We start from the raw sequence: 17,136 nt of genomic DNA on the forward strand, positions 1-17,136 counted from the left end.
GTGAGCTGTGTGTGTGTTGGGGGTGGGGGAGGGGGTTTGGACTCTATTTAGTGTAATGGGGATTGCTTCCCACTGGATCCATCAACCTTTTTACTATGTTTTACTTTGGGACGGCGTTAATGTTTTATACCCAGTGAATCTAGACTCATGTGAGTTGAAAGTGGTGCAATCTGTCTGGAGAAAGATGCCTCTAGTGGCATATTCTGTTAGGCCAAGGAAGTCGTGTCCTAGTGATCATACCTTTAACTTAAGGCCTTCCCGTCCCTCTCATCCGCAGAGTGTCCATGCACAGCCAGCAGAACCTCATGACCGTCTCCAACCTCGGGGTCATATTTGGTCCGACTCTGATGAGGGCGCAGGAAGAGACCGTGGCAGCCATGATGAATATTAAATTTCAGAACATTGTAGTTGAAATACTAATAGAGCACTATGAAAAGGTGAGCTGGCGGTGCCCGGGGAAGTGAGACTTCCTCGAGCTCCCAGAAAGGGTTCTGGCATTAGCGTCAGCCCTAAACTCTGTGCTAGATCTCAGCTTCCTCTCTTGTCGTACATGCTGTTGGATTTCCTTCTTCCACCTGACTTTCACTTCTTGGGTTCCGGATGTGAGAGCTTTCAGAATCCTGCAGTAGTGATGGTTTCCTTGGCTTCTGAAGTTACTGACTTCTCAGATTCTCTTCTTTAGCATTTATGTAGCCAGTATTTTATGCAGTACTTACACTCAGAGAATATTTTAGAGTCACTTCTAGTTAAGTCACTTTCAATATTTTTATCTCTCATAATCAGTAATAATTAAAAAAATTAAGGAATAGAGTCTTGAAGTCCTCTCCATGTGCAATTCCTAAGGAAGGAGAATCTCTTTAGCACAGGGAGGTCTTTGCATAATTATGGAAAGGGAGCATGTGGAAGCCCCACCCATCAGGTTTTCAGCATCTGAGCCCTAAACATCCATGACCCGCCAGTGTCTGCTGTGGCATCTCTGGCCATCCCTGTTCCCGCACACCATCCCGAGTGCCCAGCACGCAGAGGCAACTCGTTCTCACTATCCCAGAGCCTGTTGCCATGTTCTGCCACATTTCTTGGCACCTTCCTCGAAACCAGGGGCGAGCACCCACCTCAGCCCCTGCCCGGTTGCATAAGCCGAGGGGTGGCCAGAAGGTTCTGGGTATCTTCAGCTACCAGGAAGCCTGAACATCTGTCCTGTGCGACCAGCGGGGGCGAGGGGTGATGCTCCCCATGGCTTGGTTTGTGGGGGGAGCTTTTCTCAAGGCTCCAAGGCTGCTGCGGCTCACACTTCTGGCCCCGGGGTGGGCCCGGCCGTTTTTCTTGTAGATCTTCCATTCAGCCCCGGACCCGAACATCCCTCTGCCCCAGCCTCAGTCCCGATCCGGATCCCGAAGGACGCGCGCCATCTGCCTCTCCACAGGCCCCCGCAAACCCAGGGGCCGGTATACTCCGTGCCTGGCGGAACCCGACAGTAAGTGCCTCTGCCTGCTGCGGAGGACAAGGGGGAGCGAGCTATGGGCATGGCCTCCTGCCTATCCACCAGCAGATCAGGCCTGTGCCATGGGGAGAAGTTTGCCCGGTCCCTTTCCCAGCAGCCGTGGTCAGGGACAGGTGCCAGCTTGGAGAGACAGCAAAGAAAGCAAGAGCGAGTCTAGCCCAGATGCCTTTTTCTCCCTCCCTCTCATACTGGGTCCTTGAGGTGGCCCCTTGGGTATTGGAGTCTGACAGAAAAGATGCCCTGTGTGGCCCTGGCTTGCTCCTGGCTGAGCAGCAGCCCAGATCGCACAAGCCCGGAGCTCGCGGCTGGCTCCCACATCACTCCCCCTCCTGGTCCTCACCTCTACCATCAGTAATGTATGAAACACTGAGGGATTGGCATGTATTTTACACTTCTGGTGTCTTACACTTTTAGGAGCATTTTTTTTTCTTTTTGGGTCACACCTGACGATGCACAGGGGTTACTCCTGACTCTGCACTCAGGAATTACTCCTGGCAGTGCTCGGGGATGCTGGGAATCAAACCTGGGTCAGTCGCGTGCAGGGCAAATGCCCTCCCCGCTGTACTATCGCTCCAGCCCCTTAGGAACTTTTTTTTTTAAAGCTCAGTTTGAAAGCCAATTTCTTCTGTTGTGAGATACTTAGGTCAGAGTTTTTTCAAGCCAGAGAAGACACCGTTCTCCCTATAAGGGTCAAGGGCTGCAGCCTGGGCTGAGGGGAGCAGTGCAGTACTCAGAACCCCCGGGTGGGAACTTCACACCTGCGAAGCCTGTCCCTTCCCTCCTGCTGAGCTCTCGGCCCAGGTGATGTTACTTTCCTTAATTCTGAGTCTTGTCTGAGTGGAGGTCACCCACTGGTGCTTCTCTGGGTGGAGGTCCTGAGCATAGAAAGGTTTGGGGGCATCTTCTCCCACTGAAGGATACCGCCCCCCACCCCCCCCAGGTGACTCCTACAGCAGCAGCCCCGACAGCACGCCCATGGGCAGCCTCGAATCTCTGTCCTCACACTCGTCTGAGCAGAACAGCACCGCGAAGCCCGCCTGCGGGCAGCCCCGGGAGAAGGCAGGGGCTGTGCCCTGGATCGCGTCCCCCTCCACTTCCAACGGCCAGAAGAGCCTCGGCCTCTGGACCACTACAAGCCCTGAGTCCAGCTCTCGGGAGGACGCCACGAGAACGGACGCCGAGTCGGACGGGCAGAGTGTGGCGTCAGTCACCAGCCCCGGGGACGTCTCCCCACCCATAGACCTGCTCAAGAAAGGGCCCTACGGACTGTCGGGTTTGAAAAGGGCTTCGGCGTGCTCGCTCCGGTCCATCTCCACAGCTGAAGGTACGTTTGAACATGGCGGGACCACCATCGTGGTCTCACCATCTCTGTCCCAGGGGAAAGTTAGTGAGAATGCTCAGCTGCTTTGTCCCTGAGCTGTGACTTCACCCCCCACTCCAATCCCACCCCCAGCTCCTCTGTCTCTGCAAGGCGATGTAGCTATAATTGCTGGAGATTTCGATCTTCTCAAGTGATGACTCCTGGGCTCAGGGAACATTCTGTGCCTTCCCGTTTGGGCACAGAGAAAAATGCTTCCTTTTGTTGGGTGCCGGTGCCGTGTTACTGCTATTTTCTCTAATGACTCCTCGCCTGTTTTCGGGCTTTCTTTTCGTAGGAAGCAAGAGCTACGGTGGCTCCATTCAGAGCTTGACTTCCATCGGCTCTAAAGAGACGCCGAAAGCCCCCGCCAACCCAGATCTGCCGCCCAAGACGTGCAGGAGGTCCAGGCTGGACACAGCCTCTAGCAACGGCTACCAGCGGCCTGGCTCCGTGTAAGTGGGAGCTTGGGGGTGCCTGGGGGATGGGCCTGCTCTCCAAGACCCTTGGGGGCGCCCTAGTGCTGAATGCTCCACCCACAGGATGGGTAGGGTCAGCGACAGGACGGAGATGAGGCACATTTTAAGAACTCGGAACATGGAAGACTGTTAAGAGATCTGTACATGGACCCTGGAAACTGAGTGCCCCGCCGAGGCACCTGCCCTGCACTGGCCAGGACCACTCTGCCAGCATGAGCATCACTGAGCGCAGAAAACAAGCGTGCAGAGAGTCAGGGTGGGCAATCAATCCCCTGATGGAAAGAATCACCCCAAAAAAACATGGAGGCTGCCGGGGCGGGAAGCACAGGGATAGGGCAGGGTGGAGAACAGCTGGAAGCGCTGGCACGGTTTCTTCTCCACGTGATGGGGGGAGGGCGTGGGGTGGAGGGACGAGGAAACCTGTCCAGGAGAGAAGCGCCATGAGACAGGGGTAAGGAACTGGCTCTGCTCAGAGCTGGAGCCAGACCAGCAAAGCTGGATTCCAGTCCGGACTCCTCAGCCTCGAAGCTCCCATCTTCCCGCTGCCCAGGCTGATGTTGAATAAGGTGACATTTCTGACATTTTAATTAGTTGGTGAAAGTCAAGTAAGGCATTTGACTCAGCCTGTCTCTGCGGAAGGACCGGGTCTGGCACGCACTCACCTCTCCTTCCCTTTGACGGGAGCCTTGGGGTGCCAGCGACTGATCAGAGTCTCTCCAGCCGCCACAACATGAGTGAATTGTCTGTAAACCTGTCGGCTCCCCGATGCTTAGGGTTCCGGGCCGCAAGGGAAATTAAATTTTAAGGCAATATGTCAAGGGAGAACGTCAGCTCATCCTCGGGGCTGCTCATGATGGCCATGGAAAGGGAGGAGGCGCAGCAGGACAGGTGGACCCTGGAGCTGGCCAGCACACCAGCTCTGCACACACCGTCAGAGAAGGCAGTTTTAAAGCACAGAGACCCATGTGTGGAGTCTGTGCTCTCCAAGTAAATGCAGAAGCTTTTCTGAACACCTTGAGTGCGTGGCCTCTGTTCCTTCCGCTCTGCCTGTTCAGAGTCTCACTGCTCGGGACCACGCCTTTCTTAGGGACTAGAAACAGGGTTCGAGCCCACAAGTATATCTACGGGCTACACTTTCAGAGCTCTTTTCTTTCGGCTTTGCAGGAAGTATGTTCAAATTGTTCTGTTTTGGGGTCACAGCAGGTAGTGCTCAGGGCTCACTCCTGGTGTGCCCAGGGGAACCCTAAGGGGTGCGAGGGGGGGTTGAACTTGTGTTGGCCATGTACAGGGCAAGCACCCCCCCCCCCATTGTAGTAGCACTCTGGCTCTGTAATATTTTTAAATGCATAGAATGGTTTTCGAATTCATTTTTGTCCTTACCATCACCATGAGCCACCCTTTTTCCCGGTGGCTCTTCCGAGTCAACAGGAACCTTGCTGCTGGGGGCGGAAGTGATGAGGAAGAGAGGTGACCGTGTCTCTGGACCCACAGGAAGTCCAGGGACATTGAGAATATCTGATCCTCGGAGACAGTCAAAACCTTTCCCACATCAGAACCTGAAACAGTTAAAGCTCAGGCCCATTGGGGAGGTAGTTCTTACCTGTTTTGGTTTTGTTTTGTTTTTCTTTTTGGGTCACACCCAGCAATGCATTGGGGTCACTCCTGGCTCATGCACTCAGGAATTACTTGGCAGTACTTGGGGGACTGTATGGGATGCTGGGAATTGAACTCAGGTCAGCCGCGTGCAAGGCAAACACTCTACTGGCTGTGCTATCACTCTAGACCCTTACCTAATGTTTTTGGTTGGCTTGATAACTCTAAATCTCACTCCTGGCTAAGTGATTTAATTGACTCTGTGAAACTCAACACAGTTTCATTTTTTTTTCAGAGTGGCAGCAAAAGCCCAGCTGTTTGAAAATGCCAGTTCACTAAAGCCAGTTTCTTCTGGGCGGTAAGTTCTCCACCCCATAACCATGGTCTGGGGACGGGGTATGTGGCATGGCTGACACGGTAAACATGTCCCAGAACCCTGCTCAGCGCAGGCTGCACGCATTGACAGTGGTGTCTCTAAGAAGCACCGCCAGTTCATCTGCATCAAGGGAGGCTTCCAAGGAGTCTGTCACCCTGAATTGTCATTTCTGTCTACACACCAAAGCCTCCTATAGCTCTGGAAAATTCCCACAGTGTCCATAGAGGACTTTTCCCAGGTTGAAGGAGCTTGCTGTGCATCTGAATACCTGTTTTCCCCGTCCGTGGAGGCTCAGGGGTGCTGACCACTAGGACTTTGTTTTGCCTTTTTTGCTTTAGTTTTTGAGTCACACCTAGCAGTGCTCAGGAATCACTCCTGGTACGGCTCAAGGGACCCTATGGGGTGCAGGGGATTGAACCCAGGAAGGCTGCATGCAAAGCAAACACCCTACCCACTGTGCTCTCACTCTAGCCCTAGAATTTGCATTTTGACCTTCCCACAGGCTTTGCAGAATTTCCCTCGATATTCCAGTTAGAAGGACCCAGGTGGTCAGGTCACCTCGTGGGTTTTAGAGTGTGCTTTGGGGTCAGGAGAGCTGGCACAGAGGGAGGTGCTAGCCTTGCATACCACTGGTCCCAGGTCCATCAGCATGCAAAATAGCCCTACAAGCACCAAAACCAAAAAGTTAAATGAAGAAATATGCATATTGGGCCAGGGCTCCTTAAATTTGCCCCACTCAGTTCCCCTGGGTGCCTGAGAAGTTTTCATGTGACCCTGGGTACATAAAATACAGGTATATCAAAACAAACACCCAAGTATTATCAGAAAGAAATTTATTTAAAAACACATTTAAAAAAAATTTTTTTTTTTTTGGTGAGACATTATGAGGTACAGATGTAGACTTAGAAATTTTTGTGCTTGGGTTTCAATTATACAATGATCAAATACCCATCCCTCCACCAGTGCCCATTTCCCACCACCACGGATCCAAGTAAACTCCCACCCCCCATCCCCCCCATCCCACCCTGCCTCTGTGGCAGGGCATTCCCTTTTGTTCTCTCTCTCTTATTGGGTGTTGTGGTTTGCAAAAGAGGCAATGGGTGACAATCATGTTTGGTCTATAGTCTACTTTCAGCATGCTTCTCCCATCCTGGGAGGATCCTCCCAACACCCTTTATTTGGTGTTCCCTTCTCTATCTGAGCTCCCTTTTCCCCTAGCATGTGTGGTTGGTCTCCAAGCCATGGAGTAAAATTCCTGGTATTAATCTCGGCCATTCTTGAGTGTTAGTCTCCTATTTTGTTACTTTATGTTCCCCAGGTGAATGCAGTCTTTCTGTGTCTATCCCTTTCTTTCTGAATCATTTCGCTTAACATGATACTTTCCATGTAGTACCACTTGTATGTAAATTTCATGACTTCATCTTTTCTAACAGCTACATAGTACTCCATTGTGTAAATGTACCAAAGTTTCTTTAACCAGTCATCTGTTCTCGGGCACTCAGGTTTAAAAACACATTTTTACAAAGCTCTGTGACTCACAGTTGAGGAAGCCAGGGCCCTGCTTTTTCTTTGCAAGTCCCAAACTGTCACCTCTAATGGGCAGCAGTTGGGTGTTTTAAATTTGTATGTGCTGACACAATGAACATTCTTAGCGGTTTTCCATTTGCGGTTCTTTACTATCAGCAGCTAGTAGAGGCAGGACGCATGTGCTGTGGGAAGAGACTCCTGAGAATGGACCCTGACCTGTCCTCTAAGGCCATCTCAAGTCCGGGTGGTCGTATGTATGGTGTGGCTGAGTCCAGAGCACTGAGGGGCAGTTGTATATAGTCTAGAAGTCTCCTGGCCAGAGCCAGTAACCCTTAGAAGATTCAGGGCTTCCCCAATGCTCTGTGTGCTGTTGCCCGGGGACCCTGCGGTCAGTGCTGAGGCCTTTGGTCTGTCACTGAGGTGACAGGCACCTTATGTATCCCTCTGTCTTAGCCTGCCCTTCTGCCAAGCTCTGGGGAGGTTTGGCTTCATGTATGTCAGACCACTGGGTCTCTGAAGCTGTCTTTTTCCGTCAGAAAATGGCAATGAACCTTGAGACTTTTTTCTGTCTTGCCATGTGGTTGATCACTAGATGGAGCCCTTTCATTAGGAAACTCTAGACAGTCTGTTCCTTCACCAACTGTCAGCAAAGAGCTCACTGAGCTTGTAAGGCACAAACTCTGAGTGTGGTCAGCCACAGGCCAGTCTCTGCGGGCCGTTAGTCAGAAGCCAGGCTCAGAGTACAATCAGTCAGAGGCTGGGCCCTTCATGTAGTCAGTCAGAGGTCAGGCCCTGAGTACAATCAGTCAGTCAGAGGCCAAACCCTGCATGTAGTTAGTCTGGTAGAGGCCAGGCCCTGCATGCAATTAGGCAGGCTGGACCCTGAGTATAGTCAGTCAAGAGGCTAGGCCCTGAGTACAGTCAGTCAGAGGTCAAGCCCAGAGTATAGTCAGTCAGAGGCCAGGCCCTGCATGTTGTCAGTCTGACAGAGGCCAGGCCCTGCATGCAGTTAATCAGTGGCTGGACCCTGAGTAGAGTCAGTCAGAGGCAGGGCCCTGTGTGCAGCCAGTCGGGCCCTCAGTGTAGTCAGAGGCATCTGTGTTGTGGAGATTCCTTCAGGCAGCCAGTGAGCAACCTACATGCGTTCTGATTTTGCCAAGTCAGCTTCAGACCTGCTCAGGGCACATTAAGACACCTGTGACCTGTGTGGGAACTTTGCCCTGAGATGTGTGCGCTGGGGTCCACAGCTTCCTGGCTGAATAACCACAAATTCTATTCTGAGGAAACTCACCTTCTTTATGATTCTCTTTTCCAAGGTGTTGTCAGTGTACAGAGTTATGACTCTGAAGTTTGTGGTCAGTTCTGTGTGGATGGTCATGAACGACAGGCAGGCAGTGAAGGCATTTCCCTCACCAACCTCCTGCAGTCCCTCTGTGGTGCTTCTAGTCAGAACTTGGCACCCGGGAGCTGCTGGACTTGGAGCAATGAGAGAATTATGGGGAGTAGGGGGAGGAGTAGCAGCCATTTGGGAAGGAGCAGCGGGGAGAGTCACAGTGGCCTTGTGTGAGAGCAAGACAGTACCCATATCTGAGGGTCTGTGAGGGGAGGGAGGTCTCCCGGGGGGTGCCCTAAAGGGAAGGGACACACAGGCTGGAACTAGAGACACTTACTCAGAACAGTAACAGATGCTTGAAGGATAATTTTACAGAAAAGACCAATATTAGAAACTAACTTTGCTGAGAGTGAGAGACAGGTTCAAAAAAAAAAAAAGCCAAAGAAATGTGCCAAGTGTTTGAAGACTGTCAGGGAAAACATGCCAATGTAGCTTGTGAACACACAGGTGGTTTGAGCTTCGGCTTTCGAGGACTCTGGATCACTTCGAGTTGCTGTGAGGTGATTAAAAATACTCAGCTTGAGGCTGGCAAGATGGTGCACACCAGCTTCTGTCACCACACACTGGTTCCTGAGCCCTACCAGGGCAGCCCCCAGCCTCTTGAAGAGAAAGAAGGGGAGGAAGGAGGAGAGAGGGAGGGGGAGGTAGGAGAGGAGGATGAGGGAGGGAGGGAGAGAGAAAAGGAGCAAAGAGGGAGGGAGGGAGAGAGGGAGAGAGCGCCTGGAGCACTTCTGCGGCACAGGGGAGAATGGTCTCTGGTGCTGAAGAAAATGTGACCAAATACTGGTCTGTGGAGAACAGTTTTAAGAGTCGGCAGAGACGCTGTGGTCCCTGGTGGTAGGAGCTGCAAAAGAATAAATAAATAAATAAAAGAAGAAACCCTTGTTTGCAGCCTAAGGCCTAGATCTTCTGAAAAGCTGGGACAGCGGAACAGAAGGGGCCGCATGGGAATGGTGCCTGAAGACTCATCCCAACCAGCAGATCTATGAAGGATGCCCAGATCCTCTCAGTTGATTGGGGGCTACTCCTGGCTCAGTGCTCAGGGTGGTTGAGGGGCCACGTGGAGGCCAGGGTAGCACCCGGGCCTCCTACATGCAGTGTGCACCCAGCCATCACTCCTGCTCCCCAAGAGAGCAAGTATGATTTTTTAAAAAATCGAGAACCACAGGAATAGAGAAAAATGCCGCAATCCCCAAGTGGAGACCTGCAGCAGACTCTGGGGACTGGTAATGTCCACTCTGAAGGTGTCCACGTTCCATCAAAAGCTCTCAGCCCTGTTCCCATCAGGCGTACTGGGAAGGCTATCGAGACATGGTGTGCTGCAGGGAGCCTCGCTCCCTCTCTCCACCGCGGTTGTTTCAAATCAGTATTTCACTCTGTCGTATGCACAGAAGCTAAGGCTCGACCCCGTGAGTGAGGTCAGGAAAAATGCGCCAGTAGACAAAAAAAAAAAAAGGCTCCGACTGTTTCCAGCTCCATGTGGCGAGTACTGCTGATTTGGTGCAAAAGCCATCGGGTCTCATGAGAGCACCCCCACGACCTCAGAACCCCCTAGAGACTTAGAGGTCCTGGCGCGCTGCCAGAAAGTGTTCTACGGGGCATGAGGAAATTGTGCATGATATTTTCCAGGGCTGGAGTGATAGCACAGCGGTAGGGCATTTGCCTTGCGCGCCGCCAGCCCGGCCATGCGGGGTTCGATTCCTCTGCCCCTCTCAGAGAGCCCCGCAAGCTACCGAGAGTATCTCGCCCACATGGCAAAGCCTGGCAAGCTACCTGTGACATATTCAATATGCCAAACACAGTAACAAGTCTCACAATGGAGAAGTTACTGGGCCCGCTTGAGCAAAACGATGAATAACGGGAGGACCGTGACCGGTATTTTCCAGAGCGTGGATCTGCATTGCCTTCACAGTCCTTTCGCAGCCGATCACAGGAAGGGTCTCTTGACTATATTCCATTAGCCACTAGAGCTGTGTCGTGTTGGGGACCCTCCTCGTCCCTGGACCACACTTGGAGAAACACTCCAGGGATAAATGCAGGAAAGGAGTCAGGGGGCTGATGTTCCTGGGAATATTCCCACATTTGTGCCAAACAGGCTGAGCAGACTGCTGGCCGGGCGGATCAGATGCACATTTTTTTGTTTGTTTGTTTTTGCTTTTTGGGTCACACCCGGCTTTGCACAGGGGTTACTCCTGGCTCTGCACTCAGGAATCACTCCTGGCGGTGCTCAGGGGACCATATGGGATCCTGGGAATCGAACCCCGGTCGGCCACGTGCAAGGCAAATGCCCTACCCACTGTGCTATCGCTCCAGCATTTTTTAACATGCAAAGACCGTTACTCACCCTTTCACTTCATTTTTCAAGGGAGTTACAGGGCGGTCAGTGTCTTTGACAGAAGCAGTTTTTATCATGGAAACATCCAGTATTCACTTGGACACCCAGGCCAGAATTTGTAGACAAAAATCTGAAAAATGAGCATAGGAATGATTTTAACTACTCTGTAGCTGGTGGCCAGGAAGCAAATGCTGCGTTGTTTATTGTAAACTGCCGTGGTCCTTGTCGGCCGCTTGCCAGGGAGACATTTTTCATCCCATGCTACACCCGTTACCTGTCTTGGGCCGTGCAGCAGCATTTCTAGCTCTGTGTACATCACTGGATGGCTGCCGTTTCCTTCCCTGAGCTGTCACTGCCGAGCTCAGGTATTTACCATGTGCTTCTTTGCTTTTGCTCTTCTCTGTTATCTATTATTGTCTCCTAACCTACATCTGTGTACATCCCCGCGCCCTTCAGCACTGAAGGCAGTATAAAAAAAAAACCTAGAGAAATGTGTATGTTATGAAGCACTGCATACCACGCCTTGCATTGGACAGCACTTGTACTTTTGCTTGATGAGGGGTTATGCTCAGATGCCTTCCAGAGGAGGAAGGGAGAGAGACCTTGCAGGGGGATGCTAATTTCTCCCCCACACAGTGAGAAGCAGGATTTCCAAGAGCCTCTTCAAAGGATATTAGAACCTTCTGGAGAGAAAGTCAGTAGGAGACAGAGCTTTTTCATGTCCTCTTCACTACACCAAGGCACTAAAAGAAACATTAGCACCTGCAGAGAAGCCTTCACCGCCCCAGACATTAAATCACCCCAAGCTCTCTGCGGAGATAACACCTGTAGTTACATATCTCAGCAGAGGGACATTATACCTGTCTGGTTGCATGCACAGATAATTGAAAAGTCATGATCAATAGGAAGGATTTGGCGCTGTGCATTTTGACACACTCAACAAATACCTATTTAGCTTGGCGGAATACTTATTCTGCAGGCAGCCACAAAAGACAGTATAAGAACAGTCACATTTCAAAAATTAAAATGTTCCGGTTGCATTTTTAAAGTGCAATTTCAGTTGCTGTGAGGATTATATAATTCTGGAATTGTTTTCTATTGTTTTCAGCCAGTGATTACCGAAAGAAATGATCGCTGTTGGAACATTCCATTTTTTTGGAAAAATCTTTTGTGTATACATCTGTGATTCACTTCTATCCAAAGTCAGATCAAATGATTATGCCTGACTAGAAGCTTACAGGAAAATTACTCTTTTGGACGAGACCCTGCTTGGTTCCTACCATTCTCCAGAACTTGGTAGCATCGTTTGGCAAGAATCGTTTTAAGTAGAGCGGTTCTCCGGGGAGGCCAGTGGTTTGAACAAGTTGTTTTCTGCTTTTTCAGCCATGCCAAAGCCATGTACTCCTGTAAGGCGGAGCACAGCCACGAGCTCTCCTTCCCGCAGGGGGCGATCTTCTCCAACGGTGAGTGGCGGCCGGGCACTGCCCTGTCTCCTGCTCCGAGCCAGCCGGGAAACCCAGAGTTCATGCCCCAGGCCCCATGGTCCCTGCTCAGGAGAGGGCACACTCTCCCCATGCCCTGGGGACCTGCTTTCTCGCCATGCGTGGCCGTGCCGTGCTGAGCCACTATTCTGACCTGTGCATGGATCTGCTCTGCCATAGATATTAGCCCGCGTGTGTGTGCGCGCGCGCGCGCCTGTCTGTCTGTCTGTCTACGAGAGCTAATGCTCACTGACATCTTTCTGTTTACATTGCCAGTGTACCCATCGGTGGAACCAGGATGGCTAAAGGCAACTTATGAAGGCAAAACAGGACTAGTTCCAGAAAATTATGTTGTCTTCCTCTAATACTATTTAGTGGATGGTAGTATCTTCATGGTATCCATGGTAACAAGTGCTATGATTTTATCTGACACAGATATGGGATCAGCCCATGAAATCAAACATGCAATCTCTACCAAGTCCTATACCAGCAGACTTTGTAGCTTCCTGTCAATGGAAAAGGAAAGAAGTTTGATTTGCCAATCTTTCACTCTTTGGCTGGTTTCTTATTTAAAACCGTCTTGCCTTTTTTCTTTTCTTTTTTTTTGATAAGTAACTCTGTACGGGTTGGAGCGATAGCACAGCAGTAGGGCGTCTGCCTTGCACGCAGCCAATATGGCCGACCCGAGTTCAATTCCTCTGCCCCTCTCGGAGAGCCCAGCAAGCTACCAAGAGTATCTCGCCTGCACGGCAGAGCCTGGCAAGCTACCCATGACATATTCGATATGCCAAACACAGTAACAACAAGTCTCACAATGGAGACGTTACTGGGCCCGCTCGAGCAAATCGATGAACAACGGGAGGACCATGAACTCTGTACAGTGTCTCTTTGATAACAGTTGTGAAATCTCAGATACCGTTTTTCAGAACTATATCTCAGAAATTTAGAAACCCAGAAATCTGTCCTGTATTGCCTTGCTGTTCTCTGAGGAACCTTGAAATCATTATTTAGAAATGTAATTTAAATTGTTCACTTATTATTCTATCTTAAAAATATACTGCTTTTATATGATTGTTTTTGCTGGTCCTAAACATTTCAGGAACATTAAGTTTTTGAAACAATAGTATTCCAAACAGTAATGACTGTCTAATGGCCTTAAGTTTAGCCCAGTAAATTACCTATGACTCCATTCTAAGCATTCCAGACCCCTTACATGGGTTCCAAGCCAGGGCCAACATACTGTTTCTCTACAGGCCTGGGAAGTATCCTGGGTCTGCAGCCATAGACTAATAAGCACGAACTGTACGCTTTCAACATCTATTTAAATGTATTTGGTTGGGACCATCCAAAAGCAGGTGGCTGGCCTGACAGGGATGGTTTGCTGACTGTGTATAGGTTGCGTGACATGTACGGACGTGGGGACTCCAGGCCCACCTCTGCCACGGCACTACAGCGGCATCAGAAACATAAATATGATTGGAGGAAAATAGCTCGGAAAGATGCCACAGCGTCAATTCTACTCATGGGGAATGTGATGTGTGTGTGTTTTTTTTACTGATATTTAATTGTGGCTTATGAGGGATTTTCCATTTTCCACTTCCAAATGTTAAGTATGTTGTTTTAAAATGCTGTTAGGGAAGCGCCACTGATAAAAAGTCTAGTTGAAGCAGGATACTTCAATTAGCAAAGTTTAAAATGGTTTCATTGCCTTTAGGAAGCATAAAATCTACCTGATCTTTGTACTATTCCTAATTCAGTCTACTGTCCCCGTAGGAATCTCACTGAACTTAAAGAGCATGGAAATAGATGTATTTTCTCTATGCCATCGGGCTTTGCATCAACCATTACTTTAATAAATCCAGATTCCACAGAGCTGGTTTCCTGCCCGTGTGGGCCCCATTGTGGACCCTCTCGTTCTGTCTGCGTTCTCCACTTACCATGCTGACATGAACGGAGTTAAAGCATGTTTCTGGGAGTTAGCCAGTTGGATGACATGAGCACAGGGCACCCATAAACATGCAGGTGCCAGAGAGCCCTGGAGGCACCGCTGGGTGGTCTGGTACCCCACACCCAACCCCATCTCCTCAGCAGCCTCAGGCCCTGAGTCACATGGCTGAGCATTTCTTGGGAGCTATCTGTGCTTTGCCCTCATCCTAGATATTCAGAGCCCCCTGCCCCCAGTATATCAAATTAAAATTGGAATAAGTAGGTTTTGAAAGTAAAGAGAGTCATCGCAGAATCCTATCCTGTGATGGACGCAAATGCTCTAAGTAGGGCAAGCCCAACTGAGGAAGTTTTTCCTTCTCCAGAAACCCCCTCCCCTGCTGTCTGCCTGCCTGCGGCCCTCTGACCTTCGTGCTGGAACAGAAAGTTGTCTTCCAATGTACCAGTTTCCGCACTAGAACTCTTGCCATCCTGCTGCATCCTGCTGGATTAGAACCTCTTAAAGCAAATTGATTTTCTTTCAGAGACCAACTTGACTCCAGAAAGGGATTCAGAATCCTACTTTCACTTACTACTGCAGAAAGAAATCTCCATTTTTCTTTTTTTGTTTTTTTTTTTTAACACAGACCAGAGTGTTCCTGCATCCAGTTGTCTAGGAGCTACTTCCACTGACGCTCAGCGATGAATTGGAGCCTCTGTGGTTCAAAGGCCTGGGGTGTGAAATCTAGCCCTTTTTGTGGGAAGGCTCTAGGGAAAGTACTCGAGGCCCCTTTCTTAAAACAAGCTACAAAAAAGGGGGGGGGGGTTCAGTTTGTGCTTTTGCTTCAACTTGTGTGGATTTTTAGGGCTCTACCCGGCAATGCTCAGGGGTTGCTCCTGGCTCTGCTCTCAGGGATTGCTCCTGGCAGTGTTCAGGATTGAACGTGTATCAGTTGCATGCCGGTGCCCTACCTGCTCCCACCCTCAACTTCAAATTGTGCAGAATTGGGAGACTGATGTCTTTTGTTCATTTGACTGCTTGTGCAAGCAAGTCCTGGCTATTTGCTGGCCACAGGCTCCCTCTGCACACAGGGAAGATTGTTTCTGGTGAGCACTGAAAAATACCAGTGCCTGTTCCCTCAATTGTCTTGGGCACTAACTACAAATACAGGTCTTTGAAAGAGGAGACTCACATTCAAAACTCACGCATCTCAGTGACAGCTTAGCTTTTCAGAGTCAGTGTGACTCTAGGAAAAGTGAGGATGACCGCCAGAGGGGATTCCATAGGGGAGCTCTCTCACTGCACCACAATAAAATACCTCCCGAGTATAGACTACCCACCGACCCACTGACCCACCAGGGAACTGTGTCCTGGCCAGTGCTCCAGGCTGGGAGAAGAGAGATGCCTCAGGCTTTCCCTGCTGGGCAGGCTGATGTCTGAAGCTCTCAACTAAGTGCCTTTTGCCCTTGTGAATGGCCTGGCAAGCTTTTTGTTTTGTCATTCAAAAGAGGTTTCTCGAACTGTGGCCCTCTGGCAGGTCTAGGAAAGGTAAAAAGAGAACTGTAGGTCAGTTTCACTGCATCCAGGCTCCCTAGCAGGACGCACTCACTGGGGTCACACCTGGGCAAAGTGCCAGCCCCCAGCCCCAGAGCAGCTCAGCTGGAGTCCCTCAGCTTTCCTCCCTCCAGACAGCACTGATAGAAGGTCTGCCACACTCAGAGGCCTGATTTACACTTGGAACTTGAGGAAGTGCAGTTTAGGGCAGACTCTGTGCCCTGGGTGAGCGGCTGATTTGACAGTGACAGGACAGCTTTGTGAAGGTCTGACTCGGGGAGTTGAAACCCCAAGCTGCACCGCGGGGACAGGAATGTGTGTTCCTGTTCCCCCACTGCAGAGTGAAACTTGTTTTTTCACTTTACTTTGAACCTAGCAGCCATCTCCTTCAGTAGCATACACTGTCCAGTCCCAGCTGGCCGCATGGGCCAGGATCTCCTGCATCCATTCACCGCAGGTATATGCATGCAGACTAAAAAAAGCTCAACTGTCTGGTCTCAGATCCGTGATGAAGCGACTTTGTCCTACAAAGAATCTTCCTGCAGTTTCTTAAACCTAGAATCTCAAACTTGACATCACCCAACCCCAGTAGAGGCAGGTGCCCAGAGGCTGATCTGAGCTCAAGCCACTGCCCAGGGGAGGGGGGCCCACTGCAGGGGAGACTGGGTCTGTGAGCCACCTCGGAGGTGTGGCCACCCCCCTCGACTGTCGCTGTCCCCAGGGCACGCTGCTGGGCACAGCTGGGCTAACCTTCCAAAACCCACGAGAACACACGGTGGCCCCAAGCTGACACCTTGGCAAGTATATAGAGAGTATGGCAGGGATACGATGTTGCTTTGAATTCAGATCCTATTTATATACTGCTAAAATCCGAGGTACTATAGTTTATATAAAGGTTGACTAGATATTTTATTTCAGTACTAGGGGGTTTCTTGGCAGCCATTAACATGACTAAGAAATATGAAAACGATTGTCAGTAAATTATCATTGAATTTTTTGTTTATTTTGTAGTGTTTCTGTATTTATCTGCACTTTGTGTATATATATATATACACACACACATACATACATACATACACAATCATGTAAATAACCTCATGCTGTTTCTAAACTAAATCGCCACACTATCTTTCATGTATGTTTACACTGTGTTTTAAATCACTTTAAAAATAAACTATGTAAGCATGTCTTTAGTCTTGTATTCATTCATTCAAGTATCATGAATGTTTTTGTGTGTCTGGTGGGAATTAGAGCAAGTCGATAAACCTTCCTGAGAAACTGGTGTTAAGAAAGATCAGGAAAACCTTCATGTCATAAGAGTCACACACACATACCTTCTCCCAGTTTCTCTATCTTTTTTGGGGCGGGCGGGGAGGGCAACACCCAGTGGTGCTCAGGGCTTCCTCCTGGCTCTGCGCTCAGGATCACTCCTGGCCGGGCTTGGGGACTGTATGGGGTGATTAGGGATGAAACCCAAGTTGGCCATATGCAATGCAAGAATCCTCTGTTCTGTTGCTCTGGCCCCGCTTCACAACTCTTACGACCCTCTCGTAGCTAAGCTTTTTCTAGTTTTGCATCCAAGTCTAAAATACAGCCACACTGTAGGGGTGCCATGG

At 50.0% G+C, this 17,136-nt stretch overlaps 1 protein-coding gene across 3 annotated transcripts in view; it reads left to right on the forward strand.

Moving 5' to 3' along the window:
• ARHGAP42 (Rho GTPase activating protein 42) overlaps positions 1-15,827 on the forward strand; it is a 127,419-nt gene extending 111,592 nt beyond the window's left edge. For all 3 annotated transcript variants that reach the window (XM_056114785.1, XM_056114783.1, XM_056114784.1), the window contains 7 exons: positions 278-437; positions 1,330-1,474; positions 2,442-2,825; positions 3,157-3,313; positions 5,226-5,288; positions 11,945-12,024; positions 12,319-15,827. In XM_056114785.1, the coding sequence (XP_055970760.1) occupies positions 278-437; positions 1,330-1,474; positions 2,442-2,825; positions 3,157-3,313; positions 5,226-5,288; positions 11,945-12,024; positions 12,319-12,407 (1,078 nt within the window). In that variant the 3' untranslated portion in view covers positions 12,408-15,827. The remainder of the gene's footprint in view (positions 1-277; positions 438-1,329; positions 1,475-2,441; positions 2,826-3,156; positions 3,314-5,225; positions 5,289-11,944; positions 12,025-12,318) is intronic.
• The last annotated feature ends 1,309 nt before the right edge of the window (positions 15,828-17,136 follow it).

Source organism: Sorex fumeus, unplaced genomic scaffold, assembly GCF_029834395.1.
Source record: "Sorex fumeus unplaced genomic scaffold, SorFum_2.1 ptg000028l, whole genome shotgun sequence".
NCBI classification, from domain to species: Eukaryota; Metazoa; Chordata; class Mammalia; order Eulipotyphla; family Soricidae; genus Sorex; species Sorex fumeus.